An 18,385-nucleotide genomic window follows, 5' to 3' on the forward strand; every position below is an offset into this window, starting at 1 on the left:
TTCCTGGTAGGTTCTTCCTGAAATGTTTATGCAAGTAAAGCATGTTAACACATTCCTATACCTTACACAGTTTGTGCATAGAATCTAATGTGATATACATGTCAATCTGTGCATTGCTTTTATATTTAACAATATATCTTAAAGAAAATTCCATATTTTAATTTCCATATTAATTTCCATTTAATTTCAATATTAATAGTATGAAATGCTGCTTTAAAAACAGTTGCACTGGGGAATTTCCCTGCTGGTCTAGTGGAAAAGACTCTGCACTCCCAATGCTGGGGGCCCAGGTTCAAACCCCAGTCAGGAAACTAGATCCCACATGCCACAACTAAGACCTGGTGCATCCAAATTAATCAATTAATTAAAAAAATAGTTTCATTGAACTCCATTATATGGGTTTAATGTTATCAAAACATCTACCTACCTGTAGTATTTTGCTTGCTGTCAGAGATGGTTAGATAGCGTCACCGGTTCAATGGACAGTTTGAGCAAACCCCAGGAGACAGTGACGGGCAGAGTAGCCTGGCGTGTTGCAGTCTGTGCGGGTCACAGAGTCACACAGGACTTAGCGACTAAACAACAACAGCAAGTCTCCTTTTAACACAAGCAGTGGTACAGTGATTCACCTGACAAGTGAGCAGGTGCTTCTGCAGAATGTGATCCCAGGAAAGAGGTTGATGGATCCAGTGGGTGTGCAAACTTATAATTCAGATAGCTATTCCCCAACGCCTCCAGAAGGTGGCCCATGTCCTACTAAAATGACTTACTCTATAGTTTTAATTTATAGTCAGCTCGCCTGGTAGCTCAGCTGGTAAAGAATCTGCCTGCAATGTAGGAGACGCCGATTCGATTCCTAGGTTGGGAAGATCCCCTGGCGAAGGGACAGGCTACTCACTCCAGTACTCTTGGACTTCCCTGTTGTCTCAGCTGGTAAAGAATCTGCCAGCAATGCCAGAAACCTGGGTTCAATCCCTGGCTTGGGAAGATCCCCTAGAGAAGGGAAAGGCTACCCACTCCAGTATTCTGGCCTGAAGAATTCCATGGACTTTATAGTCCATAGGGTTGCAAAGAGTCGAACACAACTGAGTGACTTTCATTTTCATCAAAATTTACTTAAGGAGGGAAGGCTTGTGTTTATCTAGACCATGGCATCTATATTAACCAAAATTTGAAAATATTTTCCTAGAATGCAACTGCCACAATAAAGCCAAAGACTGTTACTATGATGAAGATGTGGCCAGTCAGAGGAGAAGCCTGAATATTGCTGGACAGTTCAGAGGAGGAGGGGTTTGCATCAGCTGCCTGCAGAACACCATGGGTGTCAACTGTGAAACCTGTGTGGATGGATATTACAGACCCCATGGGGTAAGAGTGCCTTGGCTGTCGCCCAGCTTTGTGGCAGGAAAGAGCCTCAGACCACCACACAACCCCAGCGCTGGAGATATTTCCTTCTATAACATTTGACTGTATTCTTTATTTGACTGAATATTTATTGGGGAGTCTTTTATAATCCAAGCAATTGAAGGCATACAAAGATGAAAAAGAAACCATTTGTTTTCGAAGAACTTAAAATTTGATTGGGGAGACAGATGTGCCCAACAGTTAAGTATAAAATCAATCACTAGTTGAAGGGTTGAAATAGAGTTACAGACAACCAGCTATAAAGATAAGGAAGGTGTTTTTGAGTCCTGACCATTTCTCACTTCTTTTGTTTTCTGGTTCAGAATCCCTTTATTGGAATGCTAGTAAGGGGTACATGCTTATAATTATAAGGATTCCAGTTCTTAGGACCTTTCTTAGATTTTGACTCATGATTTTTCTTCTGTCCTTCTGCTGGCAGTTGCCCTGAGAATACCCGCCACTTAATCTTTGTTTTTTTAGCTTGTAGTGTTACTTCAGTATAGATACCTGCTCTATTGTCCTCTTTTCTGACTCAGAGTAGGATGTTTGCTCACTGCTACTTACCTTGAATTCAGAGGCCCTGGCTGCATCCTCTCAGAGTTTTATGATACTCAGTGTTCATATGGAGGGTCAGCCAATAACTGAAGCAGCTGTCTCCTGCTCAAAGGAAGTGCTCACTTCTCAGTTGACATGTAGCTGACATGGGAATCCCGTGGTGGCTGGCTTATGGGAGATGATTCTAGATAACTCCAGGTCACAGCAGAGCTAGGGGGCCTGGGAGCTGTGATAATGGGAAAGGAGGACTCTTTGCTAATGATGCCAGCGGTTGTCACCATCAAAAGTATGTTTGGTATTTTCTGGCTTGACCTACACACCCTGGGTACACAAAATCATGGTGATAGTCACATCTGGGATGAAACGCCAACACTTTGTCATTGATGTTATTGTCAATGTTAATACTAAGATTGCTATTATTTCTAGCAAGATAATCTAGGACAACCTCTGCCTTTCAGGTGTCTCCTTATGAGGACAACCCTTGTCGCCCCTGTGACTGTGACCCTCTGGGGTCCCTCAGTTCTGTTTGTTTTAAAGATGACCTTCACTCTGACTTACACAGAGGTACTTGGTTCATTTCTGTGCTCGTAATCGATGTGTGTGTGTGTGTAAGATTTGCACCTAGCAAGACTGTTACCATTGTGTAATAATTTGGTGATGATTCTCTATTGCTGTTTTGCTCATCAGATATTTATGAAGCACCTACTACTATGTGCCAGGCAGTTTTTTAGGGCCTGGGAACATGTATATATAGTTGAACAGATGACCAAGGTCTCTGCTCACAGGCAGACACTAAATGAACAAGTCCATGAATAATATAAAGCCAGGTCTCCGTGCCCTGGGCATAAAGCAAAATTACCAATCGTGATAGATTTGAGGAAGGGAGGGGAGGGGATGGTGATGTCAAGGTGACGAAATGACATTTGAGAGGTTAATTGAGCTTTTGATGAAAGAAGCAATGAGGCTCTGTTTCAAGTCATATGTGGAACAGTAAATATCAATCACTGCATTTAGCTCTCAGAAGACAGGCAGAGGCTTAAGCATACATCCTCCTACAACACAAGCAAATCCTCCAGGTAACCTTGTAAATGTCAATGTTCTTTCCATTTCCAAAACTGGCAAATGGACATGCAAATGCCAGAGTCCACTGAATAGGTTGTATCTGCTCAGAGCCCCCTGTGACCACCTCCGGTGCTCAGTAACTGGCAGTGGAAGTGGATATTGATCAGCAGAGAAGGACGTGCTCACTGTGGGCCCGCTGGTTGGGGGGATGGTGAATTACAGGAACTAGTGATTCTTACCTGCAACCCACGATAAGATGATGCTGATGATGACAGTTACCTTTGATTGGATTCACTGAAAAATATACATCATTTTAATTTTTAATCATAGCAAGTAAAAATTATTTTACCCACTCTATAGGCAAGGAAACTGTAGCTCAGAGCACTTGAGAAACTTGGCCAAGAGTCTGCAACTTTTGAAGCTGGTATTAAAAGCAAAAGACAATTCTCATCATCCTCCACCACTGGCTTCTGTGCTTTTTTTTAAAAAAATAATTTTCTGATATAATTGATTTGCATACAGTACACCCATTTAAAGTGTACAGTCCATTGTTTCGGGATATTCATGGGTACAGCCATCACCACAATCCAATATTGGAATATTTCTATCACCCTGTAAAGAAGCCCCCTGGCAGTTTCACTGCCTGTTTTCCTTCACCCCTCCCCCACCCATGCCCCAGCTCTAGGCAACCACTGAGCTACTTTCTTTCTAGAGATTTGCTTATTCTGGCCATTTCATAAAAATAAAACATAGAATATGTGGTCTTTAGTGACTGGCTGCTTTTACTGACCATACTATTTTCAAGTTTCATCCCTATTGTAGAAGGTGTTAGCATTCGTTTCTTTTTTCTTGCTGTATAATACTCCATTGTATGTGTGTTTAACTTATTCATTCATCAGTAGATGGATATTTGAGTTGTTTTGACTTTTTGGCTGTTGTGAATAATGCTGCTATGAGCCTTTGTGTAAAAGTTTTGCGGAAGACATTGTTTCCATTTTTCTTGGTTAGATACTTCAGAGTAGCATCTCTAGATATTATGGCTACTCTCTGCTTAGCCTTTCAAGGAGGAACTGAATGGTTTTCAAAAGCTACTGCATCATTTTACAGTTACATGTGTTTTCCACCTTTTCTTTCTTTAAACCAGGGGTTGTCAACTATGTTCTATGGGCCATAACTTGCACCACTGTCTTTATAAATAAAGTTTTATTGGAACAGAGCTGTTTCCATCTGTTTATGTATCCTCTGTGGCTGCCTTCAAGCCATATGGGCTGAGTTGAATAGTTGCAACAGAGACTGGCCAAAACGCCTACAGTATGTACTCTCTGGCCTTTTACAGAAATAGTTGGCTGACCCCTGCTTTAAACCCCTTTTACTTTCCTGCTGGATCATTTTGCCACTTTCTTTGCAGGGAAGTGGCCAGGTCAGTGTCCATGCAAGGAAGGTTATGCAGGAGAAAAATGTGATCGCTGCCAATTCGGCTATAAGGGTTACCCGGAGTGTGTGTCCTGTGACTGCAACCCAGCTGGCAGCGTGAATGAGGAACCCTGCTCTGAGTCTTGTCTCTGTAAGGTACGTATGACAGAAAATAATCTTGAGCATTCATTTACAAGATGAACAGTTATAAAGTCCTGTTCAGATTTTAAAATGCTTGAAAGATTGACAAACATAGAAGATTTAAAACAAAATAATGTGAAAAAGCCATTGCAATATAACAAGCTCTAGATCCTTAGGCTTAGACTTGAGTACAAAATCAGATGATAATATTTCAGACTATTGGGAAATTATGACATTATGAGGCTTTGCATTTGTCTTTTTGTTTACCTATGTCTCTGGGTTGCCAGACATGTTTCCTGCTAATGTCACGTTTGTTATTGTTGTTCAGTCGTTCAGTCGTGTTTGACCCTTTGTGACCCCATGTGGCACATCAGGCTTCCCTGTCCTCCACTATCTCCTGGAGTTTGCCCAAATTCGTGTCTATCGAGTCAGTGATGCTACCTAACCATCTCATCCTCTGCCACCCTCTTCTCCTTTTGCCTTCAGTCTTTCCCAGTATCAGGGTCTCTTCCAATGAGATGGCTCTTCGTGTCCGCTGGCCAAAGTATTGGAGCTTCAGCTTCAGCATCAGCCCTTCCAATGAATATTCAGAGTTGATTTCCTTTAGGACTGACTTGTTTGATCTCCTCGCTGTCCAAGACACTCTCAAGGGTCTTCTCCAGCACCATGTGTCATGTTTATGTCATTTTATTCTGTCCGTCTGTTGATTTCAAAAGCTAATTTTTTGCTTCACGTGCAGGAAAATGTTGAGGGGAGTCACTGTGATCGCTGCAAGCCAGGATTCTATAACCTGGAGGAAAGGAACCCCCAGGGCTGCTCCGAGTGCTTCTGCTTTGGCGTCTCTGACGTTTGTGAAAGCCTCTCCTGGCCCGTCAGTCAGGTGGGGGCACCTTCTGAAAGCTGGGAGTGGGGAGTGTGGCAGGTGGCACGGAGATTATGAGGACAGGCAGGGGGCCCGAGCTGTTTGGGGAACGGAGAGTCTAGGGGGTTGGTTTCTAGAGGGACAGCTTGCTGGTTGGAGCTTAGGGCTCTTCCCTGACCTCCCCTCTCCTTCCTTGCTAGTACCTGGGGAGGGGGGATTCTGGTCAATACTTGAGAAGGGCTAAGTGTTCCTGTGGGTGGTCTCCTGTCATCTCTACACAGGTGACAGATTAGGAGGATAGGATCTGGAGGCTTTATATAGTGTTTGGCATTTGGCTAAGAAGCAGGGGACAGCAATGAAGAAGTCAGCATTAGCCAGAGATGTTTTATTCAGTGCATTTATTGAGTTCTTTGCTATTCTTTTAATCTGAGATATATATCCATGGCCTGTACAGTTTTGCTCATCTATTTGCTTCTAATTGACTTGGGCTTGGGGAACTTTTAGCCATGGTATGTGAACTCCATCCTGGCTGAGCTCTCTGGGTCTGCCCCTTCACTGTGAAGATGCTAGCACTGGACTGAGGGAAACCCAAAGAGATCCACAGATTTGAAATTCTTGGATCTTTTTTGAAGGTGAAAGATATGTCCGGGTGGCTGGTCACCGACTTGGTCAGTTCCAACCAGATCCGGTCCCAGCAGGATGCGCTGGGCGGACGTCACCAGATCAGCATCAACAACTCGGCGGTGGAGCAGAGGCTGACCTCCCAGTACTACTGGGCGGCCCCAGAGGCCTACTTGGGAAATAAGGTACTTGTGGTGATGGTGTCTCGGGCATCATTCGGGATCATTCCTGAATGATGGGAATGATCATCAAGGATCATCACCAAGGATCTCGGGAACATTCGGGAAGAACTTTGGTTGGCCTTTCACGTAGTCTCCTTGCTCTCCTGGGCATTTGGCAGAACATCACTTAGTGTTGACTCCCACCTGACTCCCTCGGTCTTTTTATCCCTGCTTGACTTTACCACATCATTAAAATAGGAACTTGTGTCCTTCTGGCACCATGGTGAGCCCCTGGTAGGTAGTGGGAGCCTGTCCCCTTCTCCCATACAGACTTTCTGCCTTGCTCTGGGTTCCTGGGTCACCCGGGCCTGTGTGAAGGTCCCTGGCATCCCTGTTCTGTGGAGTCAGCCGTGTGCCAGCTTTGTGCTCAGTCCTGTCTGCTTCTTTGCGACCCTGTGGATTGTAGCCTGCTAGGCTCCTCCCTCCATGGGGTTTCCTAGGCAAGAATACCAGAGTGGGTTGCCATTTCCTTCTCCAGAGGATCTTCCTGACCCAGGGATCGAACCCGTGTCTCCTGCATCTCCTGCTTTGGCAGGCGGGTTCTTTAGCACTGGGCCATCTGGGAAGCCCGTACCTGTCTAACCGGGTGTATAGAACACTCCTAGAAAGGGTGTGCAGGGGACCCCCTGCTTCTTTCTCATGATTGTTGCTCATGTGAAGTTCATGTTTAAAAACAGATAGGATCCTTTCCATTGTAAGAAAATGCTCAAAGGGGATTCTACAAAGTGGGAAGTTGGTTGATATGATTTAACTTCTGCCTTTTGTGACATGGTCCTGTCCCTCCTCACCAATTGTGCACCTTCTCCAGATTCTGATCTGAAAATATATTCAGTGGAATATCTCTTAATGGCTATGGCTCCCTGCTCGCCTTAGCCTCCGCCTCAGCCTCGCCTTTGGATTAAGTCATGGTGTAGGTATCGTGCCATAGTCCATTTCTAGTTAATATGATGGTTACATTTTAAATTTTATAGCTGTTTTGTTTATGCTTAAATGGTGTTTATTTTTTGAAAATGATTGCTTTTCCTCACTAAATTACAATCTTAGAAGTCATTTTCTGTTTAGAATGAGGTCTTATCACCAAAATTCAGTAGTTTGTGTGTCTGGGGATCACCTCTTCAATTTTTTTATGGTGCAGAAATTGGCTTCTGAACATTGTGTTGTTGTACTATAGCTGGCAGAAAAAAATCTCTCTCTCTTTTACATTAAAGGATATGGGGTCAGAGAAAACCCGTAGTCCTTCCTTTGGCTGATCACACATGTGTCTGTCATTCTCCCACAAGCAGGGTGATGAAACCAAATGTTGAGACTATAGTCCTGGGGCAAACTCCCCACCCCCTGCAGTTCTTCCATGAAATTAAAGTCTGTTGTTGGACTAGCAGAAGTTCATAGTCACTTACCTCGTTAGCTCTAAGGAGGAGTGCATTTTCTGTGCATTTAAACAATATCCTGCATTTGGTGATGTCAGTTAAACAGAAGATTCGTATAACACGCTTCCTGTCCATTGCCTTTAATGTGAAGTCCTTACGTGCGGGGGCCTCGGGGACCCCTTGCAGTCTAGCAGTTTCCAGATGAGTCCTAGCCACCGTGTCCTCCGACCACACGCTCTGCTCCTTCCTCTCGGTGCTCACTGTCCCTTCATGGTTCCAGCTGACGGCCTTCGGTGGCTTCCTGAAGTACACGGTGTCCTACGAGGTCCCAGTGGACGCGGCGGACGGTGACCCCCTGTCTCACGCCGACGTCATCATTAAGGTAACTGCTTTCTTGTCGCTGTGTTAGAGCTGAGAGGGCTTCGTCGAGGGTCAGTTTTATGACTGGAAGTGTCTAAGAGGGGGTGCGATGTAGCGAGGAGCTCAGGGCCAGGAGGGCTTTCAGCAGTGGTCTGCCTCTCAGGTCCCCCGAGACTAGGATTTCCAGAACTGCCCCGGGGTCCTCACTGTAGCTCTTCCCTTTATCCTGTAGTGGAGGTGTCTATTCTAAGGGGAGAAGGTTTTCCTCCGTGTGGGGACTGCCTGATCAGCCCTGGAGCCCCTCCGCCCCTCCGGGCGTGTCCTCCCCACTGAGTGACCAGAGTCTGGCTGGTCACAGGGTCTGGCAGCACAGGGTCTGTGTGTGGACAGGAGACGTGTCATTGTTTTTATCTTGCCTCTGTCCCCTCCATCCTTGTTCTCACTCCCATCACAAAAAGAAACAGATAACTAATGAGAACCGACTGCACAGCACAGGGAACTCTTCTCAGACCTCTGTGGGGACCTGAAGGAAATCCAAAAAAAGAGGGCATCTATGTATACACATAGCTGATTCACTTTGTTGTGCAGCAGAAATTAACACAACATTGGAAAGAAACTATGTACTTAGTCACTCAGTTGTGTCCAATTCTTTGGGATCCCATGGACTGTAGCCCACCAGGCCCCTCTGTCCATGGGGATTCTCTAGGCGAGAATACTGGAGTGGGTTGCCACGCCCTCCTCCAGGGGGTCTTCCCAACCCAGGGATCAAACCCTCGTCTCCTGTGTTGCAGGTAGATTCTTTACCGTCTGAGTCACCATGGGGTTTCCTAAAAGAAATGCTAATTGTCATGTCGGTCCTTGAAATTCATTTTACAAGGATTAAAATTTCTAATTAAAATAGGTATTCTCCTAATTGTTATTTGACAGACTAGGTTAACAAACTCTCCGTATAAACAAAACCTAAGGTTGTGAAAAAATGGAACATGAGCATCACCCTTGGGGGTACACACATAGGTCAGAAAACACATGATGGTGAATGGGCTCCTATTTGATTACTTTTATGACTTTTAAGAAGTGAGCATGAAAATGAAATCTTTACTTTCAGTTATTACCCACCAGTAAGAGGAAGTTAGGTTCACAGTTTTAGCTCGTGACATAAAGTGAACTAGGAGACAAATCTACATCCATCAGATACAACTAATGGACTGACTTTTAAAATCCAGGCTATCTTAAAAACTTGCAACATACCAGATATTGGTGTGTATTCTTTAGTGACAGAATGCCAGCAATGGCTGACAATGAGTTGAACTTGTGGATTTTTAATAGGTATTTTCTTACATTGCTAGGAATCAGGAGGTTTATTAAATGCTTGTGTCCAGAAATGAGTTAAGATACTATATTCCAATAAAAATTGCAACAAAACCAAACAAAAAACTCAGCAAGGCCTTGGCCTTTGCTGTACCCCTGAAACATTGTAAATCAACTGTACTTCAATTAAAAAAAAGATGAGGGGTATCAGATTGGTTGCTTTGAGGAATGCTTGGTCTAGTGCTTGCCTTTGTTTCTTCTCTGAGATTAGCAGAGGCACAGTCTTTAGACTTATTATCCACATTCCTCTGAGAGGAACACAGTGAAATATCTCTGATCCTCCTGGACCAAGGGTTACATGGATAGTGTTACACGTTTGGCCAAGATATGAAAAGCCAGGTGGCTGAATACAAAATTTGCTTTTCGTGTTTCATCATGAAAATGAATCATGAATGTATTTCCTCCTTGTTTTAAAAATGTTAGGGAAACGGAATCACTTTAAGCACCCAGGCTGAGGGCCTGCTATTGCAGCCGTACGAAGAGTACTTGAACGTGGTTAGACTGGTGCCAGAGAACTTCCGAAACTTCAAGAGCAAGAGGGAGATAGATCGTGACCAGCTGATGACCGTCCTCGCCAATGTGACCCATCTCTTGATCAGAGCCAACTACAACTCTGCCAAGGCAGCTCTTTACAGGTGTGTACTGGTGCGGAGAGAAAACTTATGGTGGTCTTGCCTTTTGTATTGCATAGTTTATGAATTGTCTATTTTATGCATTATTGTATTTTAAGTTGAATATACTGACAATTTTAAGGACACAGCTAATGGAACTGTCTGTCTTGGAATTATTTTTTATTACTATAATTTTATCGAAAGTATAAGAAGAGTTGTCCATGACCAATGTATCTAGTAGGAAATAGACTTGGTGTCAGGATCAGAAATTTGCAGAGCGGTTTTCTGAGAAATGAGGGGACAGTTGCCAGCAATGTTGCACCTAGTTTTCACCCTCTTGATGTTAATAGTCTTAGATTTTCACAGACTACTGAAGCTCATGAGTTCAGCCTTAGTCGTTTTGTTACTTTGAGAAGGTCTGTTTCTGGCAACACCAGTCAGAGTGTGCACAAAGAATACGGCTAAAGCAAACCAAAGAGAACTGCACACCCAGTGACATTGTCTCTGCACTAGAGAGAGTTCGACTGCCTGGGCTTGTTCTTCTGAAGTTCATTCGTTGGAAGGGGCCCCGCGGAGCCTTGCCTCAGCTGTGTTGAGCAGTAGCTTATCTTTTTCCAAATTTCGAAGGCATTTCCAGGGACTAATGACAGCTCCCAGAAAATGTTCTGTTATGAAAATCTCTTGTTACTTACAACACATTCACCTTTTTAATTAGAAAAAAAATCATTTTGTTTGAATTAAGCCTTTTTTAGGAATTCGTCTTCTTTGAGGTTTTTAGATGCTTCATGCAAGCATGTTAAGTTGTGTAACGGGCCCCATCTGTTTGTCTGTTGGTAGGTTGGATTCTGTCTCTCTGGACGTGGCCAGCCCTAACGTCATAGACCTGTCCCTGGCCACGGAGGTGGAGCACTGCGAGTGTCCCCAGGGGTACTCGGGCATCTCCTGCGAGGTAACCCTCCTCCTCCTTCCTATCTGCTTCCTTTTCTCCTTCCTATGTGGAAAAAATGCGTCAAAGGTGATGTCATGATGTACGTTTGAATTTTAATTTTGGAAACCCAGTGTTTCTAAGTTTCAGACTTTTGAGGGATCTTGGAATATAGGAAACACATTGCTTAAAGAAATCTAGGGACTTTCTTGGCTGTCCACTAGTTAAGATTTGTCTATCAACACAGCAGGTGCAGGTTTGATGCCTGGTCAGGGAGCTAAGATTCTGTGTCCTTCACATCCAAAAAAAAAAACAACCAAAGGGAAGCAATAGTGCAACAAATTCGATAAAGACTTTAAAAATGGCCCACATCAAAAAGATCTTTAAAAAACTAAAAAAATAAATCCAATTTCTCTGAAGCCCCTGGGAATACCCTCAGTAGGTGTCACTATCTGGCTTAGTCAGCAGGAAAGTTTCAACACCCATGCCATATTTTGCATTCCCAAGGAGACTCAAACTTCGATTGTATCTGAACATTTACCAGTTACCAACACTTGACTTGGAAAGCTTTAGCCAAGCCAGCCCTGTGTGGAGACCTTTGATGGCCCCTGGCTGTTACTTACATTGTCTCCACATCACATAGTCAGTGTATAAAACCACACTTACATTCATCGCTAAAAGTAATGTTTTGCTTAAAAATTTTGAAGTATGTTTTGAATTATTTGGACATCCATATTGATAATAACTCTCTCTTACTGAGAACTTTGTATGTATCTGGCACTGTTCTGAGCCCTTTCCACATATAACCCTGTTTAATCCTTAGAACAGCCCTATCAGGTAGGCCCTTCACATACTTTCTGTTCCACAGATGAGGAACAGAGACACAGAGAGGTTAAGGAACTTGACTGAGGTCACACAGCTAGCAAGCGGTCATATTAGGAATTGAACTCCACCCCTGACAACTGCCACGAGGTCCTCTCACATGCCCATGAATGACTGTGAACATTTGTCATTGGCTGTGATTTCTTGGCTTGCACTTTTACAAAGTGAGAACATTTAACTTATAATCTGTTTTTACCTTTACTAACTTTGTAGTTAATAAGGTTGGCCTGAAACTTCCTGATGTAGATATTTAATTAAATATTTTTATCTCTATTTTTCATATTTTGCAAAGTTTTTTTGGTATGGGGTGGGGACCAAAGACCTTTTTTTTTTTTTTACATCTCATTTATTTTTAGGACCAACAAGAGTTCATAGGTCCTAATCCCTGTGGGTCTCCTGCTTAATGGAAAAATGACCCTCAGATCACCTCATAGTATGTGGATGTGGGCTTAGGGGAGCCACAGGTAGTGCAGAGATAACCATGGAAGTGGGAGCCTTGCCAGCTAGACTGGGAGGGGGAGTTACTGCTGGAGGTCACGTGGGCGGGGCTTTGGAAGGCAATGTTGGTGTGAGCAGGGCTTTTGGGGGAAAGTGCTGGTGTGGGTGTGGCTTTGGAGCAAAAGTGTGGGTGTGTGTGGGATGATGCTCAGGCAGGAACAGGAAGCTCAAGTCTTCTTTGTTGGGGTTTGTGTCAAGCAGAACTCATTCTGTAATCCAACTCTTGCTCAGAAGCTGACTTAAAGAATCAGGCAGCTATTCACTGAGAATGGAATTTGGGGGAGCCCTGTAGCTGCCACACAGACCCCCAGGCGGCTGCCTGCTCAATGCGCATCTGTAGAGAAGCCTGCTGTCCCCAGGGGAGCATGGCTGTGGGAGGTGATAGGGGACATTCCCAAGATCAGTGTGAATGAAGGCATTATATGTTATTACTATAATGAAATACTCTCTAAGAATCCTTAGAACAATAGAAAACAAACCCATACCCCCTTGTGCCATGGCCCCAAGGGAGTGTGCCAGCCTCAAATTAATCATCCCCCAACCTGCACTCTGGATGCGTTTCTTGTCTGCTGTTGCCCTGGGCGGCCCGTGGACAGGGGTCTTGCAGGTGTGCACACCTGGTGTTGAATCATTGTATGAGCACCGAGGATCATAGCTAATGCTTCGTGTTTCAGATTGCATGTCTGTCAAATAGAGAGTCAATTTCTCAGGGTCGCCAGGAGGATGACATGAAGTACAGTGTCTAGGGGACTCCTTGTCCCTGAATCTCCAAGTTGTCAGACTAGCAGGAAGACCAAGGGAAGCTCACCTGTAACATTTGTTTTATTAAACTGATGCTATTTGACACAGATGTGCATTTAACACTATGATGGCAACATTTTATAATTTTAAGCAAAAGAAAAAATAGTAGAGGGAAAAATATCCTCTCCATTTGAAATATTGGTTAAATGACTATTACATGATTTCTAAGAAAGTTGCAGTGGAAAACTCCTATGATGTACGCTGGCTTACTGAATAGCTATTAAGTTGCTGTGTGCATGTTTCTGCCTTTAAAACATAAAAGGAACTGGATTATGGTGGTAGTTGCACCACTCAGTAAATTTAAAAAATCATTGAATTGTATGCATCATATGGGTGCATTTTATGGCATGTTTAGGCAAAAAAATAAGTTTTCTGTTCATGGAAGACTGAGTGGTTTTTTGTTTCTATCATATTGGGGAAAAGATGATTTGCATTTTACATAAGAAGTTACCTTCACCTGTATGGTCACCTGTCCTTCTTTTGCAGTCCTGTCTCCCTGGCTATTACCGCGTGGACGGAATACTGTTTGGAGGAATCTGTCAGCCCTGTGAATGCCACGGTCATGCATCTGAGTGTGATGTTCATGGTGTTTGCTTTGTGAGTCTGAGACCTCATGTGCCCCTTCCCCACCCTGAAGCCCTGGCTCTACTCAGAAGGGATTTTTTAAAAAATGCTTCCTCCACAGGGAACATCCCTGCCTTTGTGAACCCCAAAGGAAATCTGGAGGTTCAAATTCAAGACATAGACTATTTCCTGCTTTTTATTTCTTTTTTTTTATTTTGAAGAAAAGTTGCTTTAGTAATAATAGAAAAGGGAGGTATCATTTCACTACAGGTTTTTTCTTAGGACAATAAATAATGATCTAGGTCACAAGACTAAAAAGTAACTTAAAGGTAGAAAACGTCCACTGATTAAGCAAAAAAAGATCAGATCTTTTAAATGCAAGTGCTAGGAGATTTTAACATTATATTACATAGTATATCATAAGAAGAATAATAAGATATCTGATAATCTCACTCATTTGTGCGATATATAATGCGTTTCATCGTTGTTAGCAGATGAACTCTGCAAACAAGTTCCTCTTTCATGCAGTAGGAGTTGAAACAGGGCTTAACAAATATGTGGTTTATCTTGAGAATGAACTTTGGGGCAGATACAGGGCAAGACTTGTTTTTTAACTTCAGTCAGGAATTCTTTTAGGCTTTTGTGCCTGGGAGCCAGTCCACACTCCTAGGCGCTAATGGATTCACCACTCAGAGATGGAATGAATGTGTATGGTAATCAGCCAAACCCTATTCACCCGCACTGCACAGAGGGAGGTTCGTGCTTTTTCCCTAAGAGATTGATTGAGTAGCAGGGCAGGGAAAATTTAATGATCAGACCCATGGGGAAGACCTCGGCGTGGTGCCGCCCATTGCTTATTCTTTCTGGAGCCTCATTTTTCTGTTTCTCTGGAAAGACAGCTTTCATTTAGCTCTTTGTTCGTGTCTTTGTTCTCTATAAGTGAAGTGTCTATAGGGTGGCGTGGAAGGATGGCTTGCACGCAGACTCAGACTTCCCACGATAAGTTCCTCAAGCTCAGCTTCCTATTGCTTGATGACGTTGTTGCTCCTTTAAAAGCTCTCTCCCTCTTCCTTTTGGGTTTGGAGGCCTCTGCCCATACTTGGGCTGTGGGGGGGCTGGGGGGGGGGTCCACTTGCTGCACCCTCTGCCATCCAGGGTCCCAGAGCAGCTCTTTGATCCATTTTGTTACTTCAGAGGAGACCCCAGTATAGTGGTTGGAAGTGAAAGGTCTCTTGCTTCCTGTTTTCACAAATTAAAGATTTTATCAGCCAGTCTGGAAACAGGCAGCCTCTCCTCACAGAGTGTTTGGTGACTTGCTTTAGTGTTTTGCCTTTTTTTTCTGCTTGGACTGCAAGTTGTTTGTGGGTAACTCTGAGGCTCGCTCAGTGGGCCAGAGCCAAGCCTCTCCACGTGTGTCCTAGGCATGCCAGCACAACACCACCGGGGACCACTGCGAGCGCTGCCTGCCCGGCTTCTATGGACTGCCTTCCCGAGGGACCCCCGGGGACTGCCAGCCCTGCGCTTGCCCGCTCTCCACGGCCTCCAACAAGTAAGCCCGGCTCCTCCACTAGCCCGTCCTGCCCCGAGGGGCCAGGGTCCCCATCCAGACCCGAACTCATGTCTTCAGAGCAAGACCTGTGTGCCATGAGAGTGTGAATTTGCCCCATGGTAATTAACTGGGACTAGAGATGGAGGAAAAGACTCTGTCTTTTAAAAAAAGTTTGACATATTGAAGTATATAAGGCAAGTTGTGTGGTGGCAAGGACATTTGCCTGCCTTTTTTCCTCTTGGTCTAATGTTGATCATCACTTCCTTCAGTGTGTGTGCCTACCAGTGGGCTAGGAAGTAGAGGGGGACATGGATATGAATAAAACTTGTTCCTGGGCTTCAGGAATATTTGAGCTGATGACCAAAATATGTAAATATGAGGCTCATTGGGAATGAACTGAATTCATTAAGTTGATTCAACAAATCTTTATTGAGTGCCTGGTATGTGCTGGGTATCATGGTAGGTGTCCTGAGCATCAGACTGTTCAGCCATGACTGCCGGCACCATGGCATCCACTGTGTGATCATGAGGACAGGGGAAGTATATCCACTGTGCAGGGGGCATCTACCAGGGGCGATGCCCTGAGGAACCTCTCAATCTGAGACTTGAAGGAGGAGAGGAAATTGGAAGTGAACTTGCTCTTGGCCAGTGTGGGCAGCTCTGAGGCAGGCAGCCCAGCCCCAGGGACTGGAGGAGAGGAACTTGGCTTGAGCATCAGAGCCGGCCTCCTGGAGGAGACCGCTGAGGAGGGCATAGAGGGTGAGCCGGTGAGCCCAGACAGAGTGGGAAGAATCGCAGCCCAGGCCAAGGGACAAACTGGGAGTGTCTAGTGCCCACCAGGTGGGCCGTGTGACTGGGGGCCTTCATTTCTGGGCTAAGGAGTGAAGGTATGTAAGGACAGGAGTGATGGAAGTCAAGCACTTTAATATTTAGGAGTTCTGCACCATTCACTGGAGAAGTGCATTCATCTCTGCTGCTTTGTCAGTTTCAGCCCCACCTGCCACCTGGATGATGGGGACGAAGTGGTGTGTGACCAGTGTGCCCCGGGATACACGGGGGATTGGTGCGAGAGGTACTCCTTCAACTCAACCAGTTTCCAAAAATGTTTACAATGAATTCTGTGTTTGTTTTTAAATGTGTAGTTACGTGTGGCTTTATAGTTTTTGATATGTAATTATTATTTTATAGACTCAGAGAAGCCAGTCGATCAATTAGAAAATTAATGTTGAAAGTCCATGGGAATACTTTGATCTCTCTGAGCTAACCTGAGTTCTCATCAGTAACAATGGGAAACAGCCAGGAGTTCGTACATCTGTTCATACATTTGAATGTCCTTTTACTCTGGATAATTCCACAAGTGAGAGCTAGTTTGATAGAAGTGTCTCCTGGCGCCTGGAGGCCAGGGGTTGTCTTTCCCATGTGAGTCTTGGTGCCAAGTCCAGCTGGTCTCCATGGGAGGTGGCCTCCCTGAGTGGTGGGATGTGGGCAAGTTGCCCGGGTCCGGAGCCTGTCCCAGGAGATTGTTGGCTTATTTGTACATATTCCCCATGCCTGACAATGAGTGATGGGATCTGTGAATGCCTGAACGGGGAGCCGCGTTCCTCTCACAGTAAATCTTAGGTAAAGAGTCAGTCTGATTGATTAACCACTCAGAGAGTCCCTGGATGGTGGGGTGCAGTCTACAGTAATTGCATTTGTGCACATCTCTGTCTCCATCTTTTATACAGATGTGCAGACGGTTACTATGGAAACCCAACAGTGCCCGGAGACTCCTGCGTCCCATGCAACTGCAGCGGCAACATTGACCTCTTGGAGCCTGGGAGCTGTGATTCCGTCACCGGAGAATGCCTGCGATGCCTTGGGAACACCGACGGCCCCCACTGTGAGAGGTGTGCTGACGGTTTCTACGGGGATGCGGTGACTGCGAAGAACTGCCGTGGTGAGTGTGTGGGCTGTTGCAGTTGAGTCCACTCCTTGTGAAGACTCCACTCATCTCGTTCTCATGCTCAGTCGCTAAATCATGTCGAACTCTTTTTTGACCCCATGGACTGTAGCCCACCAGGCTCCTCTGTCCATGGGATTTCTCAGGCAAGAGTACTGGAGTGGGTTGCCAGTTCCTCCTTCAGGGAATCTTCTTGACCCAGGGATTGAACTTGAGTCTCCTGCATTGGCAAATGGATTCTTTACCCCTGAGCCACCGGGGAAACCCCTCCATCCATCTACCTACCATCAAACAGTGCTTGCCCAGGAGGTCACTTGACCCCATCTGCACTGGGTTAGCTCGACCAGGTACTCCAAATGGAGGTCATGTGGCCTAGAAAAGACTCAGCCTCCCATTTCAGGAGGAAGTGGTACTCATAGAGTGCTGGCACTGCTCCCAGGGACGGCGGAGGTGAAGGAAGCCTGTCCTGTTTGTCAGGTAGATGCTAAGGGCTTCTTGAGGCAGATGGGATTTCAAGATGTGGAGTGGGAAATGGGGAGACCCTCGCCCCCAAATTGGCACATCTCAGCGGTCTTTGCCTGAACTGCTGACTCCACGTCGATCTGCAGGGCTCAACTCAGACCCTTGAGATGACAGACCATGCAGAATCAGTTACTGAGAAAAGCAAATTTCAAATTCCCAGGATGACAGACTTATAGCCTTAGGACTGATATAGCTCTCAGATTTATTTTTTGCATGGTTCTTGAAAAAGGAATGAAAGAGTAAAAATTGCAGTGATATGTTATTTTGATGCAGGCATGCTAAGATGCTTCAGTTGTGTCTGACTCTTTGTGACCCTGTAGACTATAGCCCTCCATGGGATTCTCCAAGCAAGAATACTGGAGGGGGTTGCCATGCCCTCCTCCAGGCGATCCTCCCCACACAGGGATCGAACCCATGTCTCTTATATCACTTGCATTGGCAGGCGGGTTCTTTACCACTAGCACTACCTTTTTGATAGTGAAATGGCTCAGTCATGCCTGACTCTTTGCGGCCCCATGGACTGTAGCCTGCCAGGCTCCTCCGTCCATGGGATTTTCCAGGCGAGAATACTGGTGTGGGTTGCATTTCCTTCTCCAGGGGATCTTCCCGACCCAGGGGTTGAGCCCGGCTCTCCTGCACTGCAGACAGACTCTTTACCATCTGAGCCACCAGGGAAGCCCCTTTTGATGATTTCACCTTTTTGATAATTTCCTATAA

At 45.0% G+C, this 18,385-nt stretch overlaps 1 protein-coding gene across 1 annotated transcript in view; it reads left to right on the forward strand.

Annotated features, from left to right (window-relative positions):
- LAMA1 (laminin subunit alpha 1) overlaps positions 1 to 18,385 on the forward strand; it is a 123,150-nt gene that overhangs the window by 47,573 nt on the left and 57,192 nt on the right. The window contains exons 8-19 of the mRNA XM_070452669.1: positions 1,190 to 1,368; positions 2,418 to 2,523; positions 4,430 to 4,590; positions 5,315 to 5,455; positions 6,070 to 6,243; positions 7,927 to 8,028; positions 9,798 to 10,009; positions 10,823 to 10,934; positions 13,578 to 13,688; positions 15,077 to 15,204; positions 16,190 to 16,276; positions 16,932 to 17,143. Coding sequence (XP_070308770.1) covers positions 1,190 to 1,368; positions 2,418 to 2,523; positions 4,430 to 4,590; positions 5,315 to 5,455; positions 6,070 to 6,243; positions 7,927 to 8,028; positions 9,798 to 10,009; positions 10,823 to 10,934; positions 13,578 to 13,688; positions 15,077 to 15,204; positions 16,190 to 16,276; positions 16,932 to 17,143 — 1,725 coding nt within the window. The remainder of the gene's footprint in view (positions 1 to 1,189; positions 1,369 to 2,417; positions 2,524 to 4,429; positions 4,591 to 5,314; positions 5,456 to 6,069; positions 6,244 to 7,926; positions 8,029 to 9,797; positions 10,010 to 10,822; positions 10,935 to 13,577; positions 13,689 to 15,076; positions 15,205 to 16,189; positions 16,277 to 16,931; positions 17,144 to 18,385) is intronic.

This window comes from Odocoileus virginianus, chromosome 22 (assembly GCF_023699985.2).
Source record: "Odocoileus virginianus isolate 20LAN1187 ecotype Illinois chromosome 22, Ovbor_1.2, whole genome shotgun sequence".
NCBI classification, from domain to species: domain Eukaryota; kingdom Metazoa; phylum Chordata; class Mammalia; order Artiodactyla; family Cervidae; genus Odocoileus; species Odocoileus virginianus.